Source organism: Thamnophis sirtalis, unplaced genomic scaffold (genome assembly GCF_051295495.1).
Source record: "Thamnophis sirtalis isolate CommonGarterSnake01/CBP01778 unplaced genomic scaffold, rThaSir2_p1.2 scaffold_12, whole genome shotgun sequence".
Classification (NCBI taxonomy): Eukaryota; Metazoa; Chordata; class Lepidosauria; order Squamata; family Natricidae; genus Thamnophis; species Thamnophis sirtalis.
In genome coordinates this window covers 62,161,893-62,174,312 of record NW_028261392.1, presented here as the reverse complement: position 1 = coordinate 62,174,312, position 12,420 = coordinate 62,161,893, and the positions used below count along the sequence as shown (strand labels likewise).

At 40.9% G+C, this 12,420-nt stretch overlaps 1 protein-coding gene across 1 annotated transcript; it reads left to right on the top strand.

Moving 5' to 3' along the window:
* Positions 1-719: 719 nt before the first annotated feature.
* RGS16 (regulator of G protein signaling 16) lies at positions 720-10,923 on the top strand. The gene is made up of 5 exons (XM_087726927.1): positions 720-850; positions 5,213-5,305; positions 6,280-6,341; positions 7,738-7,904; positions 9,449-10,923. The coding sequence occupies exons 1-5, from the start codon at positions 807-809 to the stop codon at positions 9,647-9,649; spliced, it is 567 nt and encodes a 188-aa protein (XP_087583053.1). The 5' UTR covers positions 720-806; the 3' UTR covers positions 9,650-10,923.
* Positions 10,924-12,420: the final 1,497 nt, after the last annotated feature.

Sequence of the window (12,420 nt, the reverse complement as noted above, 5' to 3'; positions counted from 1 at the left end):
CTCAACTGTACTTACAACTGCTCTGGCTGTCTCTATCTTTCATTGGGTTCACAATTTGCTCCAAACTGGAAGTGAATAAGTTCTTCTGCTAAGGCCAGGCAGAAATGCATATTTTAGTTTACCCGGAGTTATTTCCAAGAGATTTTAACTTGGAGCCAAAGTAGATATGCTTGTAACGGTGTCCTTGCCCTACTCTAGATCCAATTTAACGCTATCTCCCACTCCGCTGCCCCACGCTTAGGCCAGTTCCTTGCACCAGGAAAAAATGCTTTTGTTAGTGCCAGCGCCAACTGTATCCTGGCAAATTGGGCTGATTTATTTAAATTATGCGTAGACTCTCATCACATTCTTTTTTTTTGAAAGAACAGGAACAGAAAGGCTGTTTGGCGCTTGCTATTAAAGTGTGTTTTATTTGATGATCAGCGCAGCAGCCAAGCGCATTTCAGAGAAGGAAAAACACATCCCTTGAGCTCTTGACTGCGGTTTCTGTGTAACTACCCTTCAATCATGGAATACAAGAGTAGCTACAACAGAAACACCGATAGTTCATCCGGCTTGTTCTTTAATGATTTCCCACTTATGACTGTGCTGTTCAAGGACAGTTTCCAATTCTTCTTGTCAAGAGGCGCGGGGGGGTGGGGAGCCGTGGGCTTGATTCATGCTCCCTCCCACTTCCTGGAAGATATAAAAAGCTCGGCTTCCAAGCTCCAGCCCTGAAAGCTTAATAGGGGAAGGCTGTGATCAGAGCCCTTCGCTGCTCCCCAAGCCAATTTCTGCAGATCTAAGCAAGCCACTGCTTTCTCAACATGTGCCGGGGTTTAGCTGCATTGCCTGCTAGCTGCTTGGAAAGGTAAGAGGCTTGGGGAAATTATTGAAGCTCTTAAGCAAATTATTAATTGCTGAATAGTCAGGGCTGGGCTTGTAGTGATCAGGAATGACCTTTCTATCTCAAACCCTGATTTCAAACCCATTTCATGTAATAACTGGGCTGGCAATTATTGAGTTCAGCACTGAGGAAAGCTAAGGGAAGTAACGATAATAGTAATAATAATAATAAGAGATTAAAAGAAATAGGTCTGCCCCATATTTCTCTCACTTTGCTTTTCTTTTTTTTAAAAAATATATTTTTATTCTTTTTAAACAAAACAACACATGCAAAACAAAAGCAAGAAAAAAAACAACAACAACTTTCCTCCATTTCATCAAGCGTGTCATTTGGCTACAAGTTTTTGTGCATCAACTCTTAAGATTAGGAATAACATCGCTGGTTTTGCATTAAACGTAACTGGATATTTCGCTTTCTTTGAGCATTATGTGTTCAAATTAACCATTAATATTCTTTCATTTGTAACCATCCTTGTTCCCTTGAATTCATAGTTATCTCTCCGATAACAGTGAGTCTTTAAAGTGTTATAATATCACCTATCTCCAAGGATAGGGGCTTGGATCTCTTGCTTTTCTTGAGAACCGCTGGATTGTCCGCTTCACACATCTGGGCTTGTTTTGAGTGCTTTTAAATGTGAGGAGAATACGAGTACAAAACTCCACCGTCTCTTTGCAGTGCAGTTCTCAAAGACACCTCTGCAAGTAGACTGCACATCATTAGCATGCATGCCACACGCCAGCCAGAGGTTGGTGAGCTAAGAATAGAAAGCGATGCGCCAGGCAGCCAATCTCCAAACTGTCGCAGTGATTGCACCAAGCAGGGAGAGACCCACTGAATGGCTGCAGCATCACCCGAGTTAGGCAGGTGCGACCCAACATTCGAAGTCCGAAAACTCTCACCAGATACGGGATGCTTTGAATAGTGGCAAGGAGAGCATCCTTGCCTTGGCCACTGAAGAGGAGCAGCAATTGGGGAGAGGTAGTGTAGAAGCAAGAATGGGAAATGATTATAATAATTATGATTTATTAGAGCCGAGGTGGTGCAGTGGTTAGGGTGCAGTATTGCAGGCCACTTCAGCTGAACTTGCAGTTCGGCGGTTCAAATCTCACCGGCTCAGGGTTGACTCAGCCTTCCATCCTTCCGAGGTGGGTAAAATGAGGACCCGGATTGTTGTTGGGGGCAATATGCTGGCTCTGTAAACCGCCTAGAGACGGCTGAAAGCCCTATGAAGCGGTATATAAGTCTAACTGCTATTGCTATTGCTATTTTGTATCCTGGTAAAACAATATAGCCGCAGCTAAAAAGCCGAGTTTCTGCCTTGAGCATCGAGAGTGTTTTTTTCTGACAGCTGGAGAGGTTTTCAGAAAAGGACAGTGAAGAGAGCCTGACAGTCGGATCTGACTTTTGATTTGGTGTGCTGGCCATCTGCTGTGTTTGAAGAGGGCAGGACAACATTTTAGTGATAGATTTAAAGGTTTGTGCATTCCTAGTATTTACAGAACCTCTCCCTCCTCTCCTTTTCCCCTGGCCCCAGCCACATCCCGCCGTGATGACTTGATAACCGCCGTAGCGATCTTTTGAGAGGAAATAATGCACTTAACAAGTGGACAAAGTCCACATCTTTTAAATCTCTGGGAAAATCCAACTGATTTCCCACATTCCTGATTGTCTCCGATTAAACAGACACGAAGGACACCCAGGCCTATTGGTGGGCTCACAGCCAAGTCCAAGCGAGGAGAAAGTTTAAAAGGGATGCAGATGCTCCAGAGTGATAAAGCAATAGACTATTAACCATCATCAAGATCCCCTTGACCTTCTATACTTGAAGGCCACATGGCACAGATCTTGAACCCCAGCATGGTGCCCAGGAGCAGGTGTGGGCCCCCACTAAGCTACCAACAACAAATTATTTTTAAAGAAAAGATTATTTTAAAATGGCAAACCAACCAAGCGAGTGCAATCTGTATTTCCGAGAACAATCCCATTCTTGGAAAATGCTAGATAGCTGCAATCCTTATAATGTTCAACTTCTGGTCTCTATGAATGAACAAAAACTCGGGAGCACTTTTTCATGTGGCTGTTGACAAAAACTGCCAGCATCTGATGACGGATATGGCACAACAACAAGAAGAAGATATATGAATTAGGTGAGCCTATCATGACAATCTTTTGTGAAAAAAGCTACAACGTGGCTTTAAAATTCTCCAATGAGCCCAATGGTCCAAATAGATTCAGGACTCCTATGGCCGACTCCAGCTGACTAAAGAAATCATACCCACCAAAAGCTGGCGTTTCATAAAAAGTCATAATAATAAGTGGCATTAGCTAGAGAGAGTAAGCCTGCAATTGTGATGTTTTGAAACTACAGAAATCGTTATTTTGATCTGACTTAACGTTTGTTCTGTTCCTAGCAATATTTGTGATATGTCTCAGTTTTATGTAGCAGTTTATTTTTTCAGGAGTTCAGCACAAAAACATAATTTACAAGTTGGTGAACAGGATGGTGCTGATTGATCCTATATGCTATAAATGTTGATTCAGAAATCCACACATCAGTTTGAATAGTAATAAGATAGATTCATTATTGGCTAAAAAGCGTCTTTTCTATGATCTGTGGAATCACGACAATACATTTTAAAAACATGCTGAATAAATATTAGAAACAATAGCATTTCATTTGTTTAAATATTGCTTTAATAAACAAAAGAGCAAAAGGTGTAAGAAAATTAAAAAAGGCCTCATAGATCTATATGTGTACAGAAATTATATGCTCAGCTTTTCTACAGCAGATTAAATTTTGACTTCAGGTACTAATGATGGTCAATCAAAAATACGTTGATTAAAGATGTAATATAGTAATAGCATTAGCACTCAGACTTATATACCACTTCATAGTGCTTTTACAGCCCTTTCTAAGCGGCATAGAGAGTCAGCATATTGCCCCCAACAATCTGGGTCCTCGTAGATATAATAGGTAGAATTTTTATACACGTTCTTGAACGGATCAAACGTTTCATTACTCACCAGTTTATTGATGATTATTACATTTCGGGGGAAAATTGCTTGGTTTTCGGTACATAGTAATGATGATAATTAATAGCTTAAGAATTTTGCAGATTTGACATACTTGTGTAGTTTTACAAAGCAGAAACTATATATATATTTCTATTATGATCGGAATAAGCATACCATACCATTGTGAGCAGCTTTTAAGAAGTTAGGTTTTTAGAATATTGAATTCTTGTAAGGTAACAGACCATGACAGAATTAATGCCCTGGTAGGCTGGAGTTATGACATGTCCTATCACTTCATTTCAGAAGTTCTTAAGAGTCCTACTATTAGATATGGGGGTTCAAACCTCCAGATGACCCTTAAGAGCACAGAGTTGGGGTTCTTCGCATCTCTTTGCTGCCCCCTAGTGGAGGCCTGTAGTTTGTAGCCTAGAACTGGTGGCCTTCGATGAGAGGTTGAGGGAGAAGGAGATTGATCCAGAGAATTAAGCAATGGATATCTGGTGAAAGTGGGGGTGAGGGGAATAAAAAGCTGGTTCAACCCCCGAAGAGAAGTCTGATGAATTCAGTAATAAGGGCCAGAATTAAAGAAACACAGTACAGAACTTTTAACTTTAAGGACTTAAATTGCAATCACGATTACAAATTAACTTTGCAATTGCAGAGTAGGTAATATATTACAGGAACTTCTGCTTGGGAAAAAAAATGTTTTCCTTTTCAGATTAGATTAGATTTTTAGATTTATTATATTTGTATGCCGCCCTTTTCCCCCCGAAGGGGACTCAGGGCGGCTCACAATTCAAATCAGGGAAGGGGGTACAGACAAAAAATAAAACAAAACATAACAATGCCTAATTTAAAAACACACAACAGTCTAAGGTTTTTAGTTTTTAAGTTTTTAGTTTTTAAGTTTAGTTTTTAAGTCTGGTTGAGGCAGTAAATGCTGTCAGTTTAGGAAAACTAATTATGGCATTCTGCTGTTTAAAATCCATTCTTCAATTCATCCTTGTTGGCAACAGTATAATACGGATAGCCAAGTTAAAGATTGGTTGATAAAGGAGAAACAAAAATGCATTTACTAATGGAGAAAAAGAAAGGTTAGCAGAAAGGCCAAGTAGTGGCATTAATACTAAAGAAATACTACAGCTCTCAGTCTCACCATGCAAACTCTTTATCTTAAGTTGCTTGAACCAAGAAGCTTCTTCTAGTCTTTAGGTTTGAAGGAACATCCTTGTCTGACTTAATACCCTCCAGTAACTACAATACTTTGTTTTTTAATATCCATTTTTAATTATATTCTTTTTCCTTTTTCAGAGCCAAAGAGTTTAAAACACGTTTGGGAATTCTGCTTCATAAACCAGAGTTTGGACATAAAATTGGAAACCTCAGCTGGAGTACCAAGCAAAAGTAAGTGTATATCTGGTTGACAAAAACACAAGGGTTTTTAAGGGCAATAAAACTTTAGGGTTATTTCAGTTTCTAATTGACTCCAAAGAGAGGAAGGCAGCCTAGATAATAATGCTTTTTAAAAACTTTTTAATCCTCAATTGATGAAAAGACAAAGAACCATTCTGAGTCAATCAAATGGCTGAGATGTTTTTGAAGAGAAGCTGCTTTTAAACAGAAAGACTAATATTAAAAAGCCTTGTGCAAGTCTTATAACACTATTTTTTTTTCCTGAAAAGAAAATGATGGAATAAATTGGTGAAAATGGAGACCTAAAAATAACATATCCTGTTATCTCAATCACTTATAACATTCTATTAAAAAATAGAGTGATTTATTAATAAATCTTCATCCAGGATATCCCAGCTACTCAATTTCCAGATAGTATTTTTGGGGTTATTTTAGCAATAGCAATAGCAGTTAGACTTATATACCACTTCATAGGGCTTTCAGCCCTCTCTAAGCGGTTTACAGAGTCAGCATATTGCCCCCAACAACAATCCAGGTCCTCATTTTACCCAACTCGGAAGGATGGAAGGCTGAGTCAACCTTTGAGCCGGTGAGATTTGAACAGCCGAACTGCAGAACTGCAGTCAGCTGAAGTAGCCTGCAGTGCTGCATTTAACCACTGCACCACCTCGGCTCAATATTTTAGAATATTGCCTCCAGAATAATATCTCTACACCTTCATTGGCTAAGAAGGATAAGAAATTTTGAAGAACTCGCTGAAGCCGTTTAAATGTTATTAATGGCATAACATATGTGAGGTGATACGTAGCAGTGAGACGTCTTGAATGGGGATTCTGAGAAATGAAGCCAAGATAATTAGGGTGACCTCTGAACTTCCCAGCGGCTCTACTTCCTGAATTCTTTGCTCACAACGTTACTCTTTGAAATGTCTCATACAAGCTCTAAAAATATTATTCCTCCTCCAGATATTCTTTGGAAGAAGCTCTTGGATGGAAGGAATCCTTTGATCGACTGCTGAGAAGCAGAAGTGAGTACACATCTTGTGCATAGTGAACATTTTGTAGAAACAAATATATAATTGTGAGTAGCTGGCTATTGTGTGATTTCACATGATTCAATAGGGTTGCCAACCAGTCATGCCCTCACAAAATGCACCAGAGGATCTTCTTAGATATGAAAAAAGCAGAGGCTTTATAAGAACACTGAATTAACAATCATCCCTAACATGGTGTTGAGAGATTAAAGCTCGTAGATTTCTCCACCCAAATAATAACGGTCTGAACTGGCTGAGAATACTAATATTTAATCTGTATACTGATTAAATAACCGAAGAGGGTAAAGATATCCTACACACCTTCCTCTTCCTGTTTTCCTCACCACAACAAACCCTGTGAGATAAATTAGGCTGAGAGTGAGTGACTGGCCCAAAGACATTCAGTTGGGTTTCTTGTGTAAGATGGGACTCGAACTCTCAGTCTCTGACTTTCTAGCCGAATGCCTTAACCACTAGACCAAAGGTGTGAGACTCACATTGTCACGTGATGTATCACAACTTTTCCCCATTTGCTAAACTGGGCGTGGGCATGGCCAACACGTAACGTATCCTACATGGCTTAGGGCCAGCATACCTGCGAGACCGCCTACTGCCACACTCCTCCCAGCGGCCGGTGAGATCCCACAGGGTGGGCCTCCTTCAGATGCCGTCAGCAAGACAATGTCGGCTGGCGGCGCCCCGGAGGAGAGCCTTCTCTGTGGCTGCCCCGACCCTTTGGAACGAACTACCCCCAGAAATCCGGACCTCACCCACTCTCATGGCCTTCAGAAAAGCTGTCAAGACCTGGCTTTTCCGGCAGGCCTGGGGCTGTTGACCTCATTGTTGAGGGCCAGCCCTGACTGAAATGTGTCATTTTAACTTGTCTTATTTTACTTTTCTTTTCTTTTATTATTTCTTTTCTCTTCTGTAAGTTGCCCGGAGTCCTTCTTGATTGGGCAGCCTATAAATAAAATTAAACCTTAAACCTTAAACCTTAAACCTTAATCCAACCCGTGGCCCACGAGTTTGACACCACAACATTCAATAATTTGAATCAAATTATTCTGGATCTTCTCTCCATTAAAAAAAAAGAATAGCAACAGTAAGACCACTCCAGATTCTCAGGGAGAGAATTTTGATCCCATTCATGTTGTATTTTTGCCACCCAGATTTTTTTTATTTTCGACAACAGAAGGCAAAACAAATAAGACACCGATGGGGTTTAACAGATTATTCTATCCAGAAATCAACTCTGCGTCTTTCAGATGTATCATCCCTGACGTTAGAATTTGCAAAAGAGGCAGCATTTAAAAAAATCTTATTAGCAACAGCCTTTCTTTTCCCTTCTCTTGTCACTTCTAAATTGGTTATTCTACCTCCTTCTTTACAGGTGGCATGGCAGCGTTTCATGGGTTTCTCAAAACGGAATTTAGCGAAGAAAATCTGGAGTTTTGGTTAGCTTGCGAAGAATATAAGAAAATGCCCTCAAAAGCAAAATTAGCAACCAAAGCAAACAGGATATTTGAAGACTTTGTTCAGAATGAATCCCCCAAGGAGGTGAGTCAACTTTATAAGTTCAAAGCTCAATCACACAGTCTCAAAGCAGACTTTTATTTTTGAAAATTTGCCTGACCCTAACAGGGTTTTTCAGAAAGGTATTTAAAAGGAAGAGGAAGCTCAGTTATTGGGAGTGGGTATTAATTTTTCTGCTAAGCCATGCAGTTTTCTAAAGAGCCTGTGTTACAATAGAATTACTTTAACTTCTGATCTGGCTTCAGGTAATACGTTGCACATAATCAGGTCCATCTACTGCATGCAGATTCAGCTTCAAGATATATCTTTGTGTTGGCAACAATGCCTTTACAATGGGAAGGGCATGAAATTTCAAGGTTATCTAAGTTGGTGCTTACCATCCACTGGTGGGTTTCAAAAATTGTTCGAACTTACTCTGTGGGTGTGGCCTCCTTTGTGGGAGTGGCTTGCCGCCCATGTGACCGGATGGGAGTGGCTTGCCACCCATGTGACCGGATATGAAGATGCCAATGACACTTGTCAGAACCACCTTAAAGTACATCACACACAGCACTGGCATGCATAAGAATAGGATGCAAACTTGTTTTTCAAAAGGCATCTTTGGTTTGCGTTAAAACAACTTCAACACACACAATGTTCTGATTGCACCACAAACGCAGTAGTCATCCTTACCTTTCACAGAGGCACTGAGTTTTATAAATAGGAGCATGATAGTGTAGAATAATCATATCCAAGGACCAGTGGTGGGTTTCAAAAAAATTTGGAGCCTCTTCTGTAGGTGTGGCCTGCTTTCCGGGTCCACTGGTGGAACCTCTTCTAACCGGTTCGGTAGATTTGACAAACCGGTTCTACCGAATAGGTGCAAACTGGTAGGAACCCACCTCTGTTACCATCTGATTTGCTTGCTTTATTCAGAGTCAATTTCAAGAAGCTTTTGTTATCTACGCTGCATGTCTTTCGCTGTTGAATAAATAGCATACGCTTTTAAAAGACATGGAAACTTCTTCCATCCATACCTATAACACATGAGCTTTTTTGTGATGCTCTCTAAGAGATTTGAATTTGAATTTGTTTATTATTTATAGGCCGCCCTTTTCCCTGAGGGGACTCAGGGCGGCTTACAATTTGTGGGGAGGGGAATACAAGACAAGACATAAGACAATACATAAGTAAAAATAGAACACAACATTCATTCATCATTCGGGTGGGGACGGATTAGAATCTTTAACCCCAGGCCTGACGGGATAGCCAGGTCTTGAGGGCTGTGCAGAAGGTCTGGACGGTGGTGAGGGTGCGAATCTCCACGAGGAGATAGTTCCAAAGGGTCGGAGCTACTACTGAAAAGGCTCTCCTCTGCATAGTTGCCAGTCGACACTGACTGGCAGATGGAACTCGGAGGAGGCCCAATCTATGCGATCTAATAGGTCGTAGGGAGGTAATTGGCAGGAGGCGGTCTCTCAAGTTAGATTTCCTACCTCGGTTATGGTATTACAATATATCCTATACTGTATGTGTTGTTTCTCATTCATTAAGTTACAACCAAGGATGTATATTTTTTTCTCCTTTAGGTAAATCTTGACCATGAAACTCGAGAGGTGACCAGAAGGAACCTTGCTGGGGCCACTTCCACATGCTTTGACGAAGCGCAAGCCAAAACATACCTCTTGATGGAGAAGGACTCCTATCCCAGATTTCTGAAATCTGCTTATTACAGAGACCTCATTGAACAAGCAAATAGCCACAGAACAGGCAAACCTGCACACACCTGAGCCGGTCCCTCGTCATCATCTGGAACTGTGTTGGGGAACAGAGACGCAAAATGAAACTGGAGATGCTGGAATCCACGTGGAAGGTGCTAAGAACATTTCCGTTGCAGAGTTTCGGTTTTTCCTGGCCTGGATGCCTGGGACCGCCAACGCTTCCATGCACCCAGCAGCTCTACTAAATGTAGACCTTCTCTAGAAAAGAGACTGTGAATTGGAAAAAACCCGAGAGAGCCTATGAAAAAGACTGAAGAAAATGGTGCATGGAAGACTCCGGTCTGCACATAAGAAGAGAAATGCAACAGGAATGAGAAGATTTGCGGAAAAGGTGGATTTTGATTCTCTCCTAAAAATGTTTCCCATTTTTGGAGAGCTCTCCCTGCATTCATCTGTTTGGACCAGTGATAGCCTCCATCTACTCCCAAAAGCTAGTCTCTGCACCTATAAACACAGGCCAAAACTGTACATAGCACAATTCTCACAACCTGTATACACAACATACACCAGTTTGAGATTTCTGCCCATTGCATGTCAGCTTCAGACGCCTTCGGTTCTCTGCATGTCTGTACAGTGATCAGTTTGGTGTTCCAGAGATTTACATCCAAACGGTTCTGCATTTATACTCCAGAGGAAGACCGCATCCGCTTTGCTACTTCATACATCTCAACCTTCTACCATTTTGGACAGATTTCCTTTTAAAGACATTGGAAAGAAGACTTTCTTTTATTTATCTCTGAACATTATATGCAATCTTGGGAAATGTGCCCTATTTTTTTAATTATTTATATTTATTATTGTCATTTTATTGTTATTTATTGCGACGGGGCATTAGAGGAGCACAGCACTTTAGAAGTAGGTGCTTTGGGTAAACCATTGCTACAAGGAGCCTACCATTGAAAGTTGGCCTTTTTAGCCGCATTCATAGCATTTACAGAATATACTTAGGGACATTTACAGAATTATTTCTTTAAAAGAGAGGGAGACAAGCGAGACCATCTTTGCAAATAAAAGTCCCTCGGAATTGTTAGTTTACCTCATAACGTTTTATGAGCATGCTGATCCATACATTTAGCCCAGGGGTGGGTTGCTCATCCCGTTCCAATCGTACCGGTTGGAACGGGGCCGGCGGCGTCCTCATGCACGCGCGCAGTTCACGCATGCGTCTTAGCGCCTGCGTGATGCTCTAGCTGCTCGCGGAGAATCGCGCAGGCGCTGTATGTGCCATGTGCCTGCGTGGAAGCGCAGAAGCCTTCAAAGACCAGTAAGGAGCGTGGGTGGGCGGGTGGGCCCTTCGGCGTTCCCGGAAGTTACTTACTTCCGGGTTCACCGACCAACCAGTCCGCACGCACCGCCGCAGACCGGTTGAAACCCACCCCTGATTTAGCCATTTAAAGCTCATTTGATTGACTGTGGAAAAAGAAGGGACGATTTTTCCATTGAACAATTTCCTGCTTGCTTTATGGAGATAATTTGCATCGTCGCTGTTGAGTGGATGACGTAAAAACGTAACTTCCAGGGCTTCATTTCACAAGTCACTTGTTGAACATTAGATTCAGTGAAACTTGAAAATAAAACATAACCAGTAGGATAGTTCATTTGTGATTTTCCTTCTTCAGGATGTGCTTTTCTAGAGCGCTATACTGTATTGAAATTAATGACAATTGTTCATATCCTTGTGAAAGTAGCTCAGCTGAGATATATATATATAGATGAGAAAGTTCTGAGTGACTGAATCCCAAGTAACATTTAAAATGCCATATATCCTGTCTCTCTCCTTTAACCAGCTGCAAAATAAATAATTGCAAGCCTCTTTAGAATTGTTTATAGGATCGAAAACAGCTGGAAGGAAACCAAAGCTTCACACAATGACTTAGCAAGTTCTATTGCTTTTGACCACTAGTTCCTGAGTGTCTGTTCAGAATTGATTGTAGGGTCATGGGACATGGGAGTGAGCTATTATAAATACATATTGTATTATTCATCCCCGTTGTGTGATTTTAATACCAAACACAATACTTTCCCTGAACCGTTTTCTATGTTCGGCTGAGAGCCTTGAGTGTTCAAGCAAAATACGATCATGTGGTAGAAATGAATGTATAAACTAGTGTTTTGTTCCATTTGTGGAGTCTTTACCACACATCTAGAGAGGGAAAGGACAGAAGAGATACATTTAAATTGGGCAACACTACATACCAGCCGTCTCCAACTTCATGGCCTCATGATGTGTTGGATATTTCAGAATTGCCAGCCAGATGAGTGGAATTTGTGATCTCACCATTCTGGGACAGATATTTGAGTTTTACTTCTTGGCAGTGGTTAAACAGCTATCCCAGACGCTGTTAAATGGACACACACACTAGGAGTCTTGAAAATAAGTTCTTTATCCATTGTCAGCATTTCTAGATGAGATGCCAAGCCAAGTGCAGATTCTTTTCTGCGTTCTATGGTATATGAAAAGGGACTGCATCCCGAAATGATTCTTCTGATTGATCTTTCTTTAACTCAACTGTAATAAAGAGGTTTCCATTCCATTGGCATTCAGTTGTCTATGGTGAAAACCTCCTCCTATGACTTTATTGGTAAAAGATCATTATCCTTGTTACGGATAGCAATTCTTAAAAAAAAAGAGACAACTTCTAAATGGGGGAAGGGATTCTTAGAACATCTGCATATACAGATCCATTGAAAGGATTCCCTACAAATGCCTTGTTTTTTTTAATACCGATTTCATTGAGATGTTCTTCAGAATAGGCATTTTTACAGACATAAATTGGACC

Excerpts from the sequence above, each read along its gene's own strand:
- RGS16 (XM_087726927.1), top strand. The coding sequence starts at position 807 with ATGTGCCGGGGTTTAGCTGCATTGCCTGCTAGCTGCTTGGAAAG. Across the intron at positions 851-5,212 it reads CCTGCTAGCTGCTTGGAAAG|AGCCAAAGAGTTTAAAACAC; the intron begins GTAAGAGGCTTG and ends TTCCTTTTTCAG. Across the intron at positions 5,306-6,279 it reads AGCTGGAGTACCAAGCAAAA|ATATTCTTTGGAAGAAGCTC; the intron begins GTAAGTGTATAT and ends TTCCTCCTCCAG.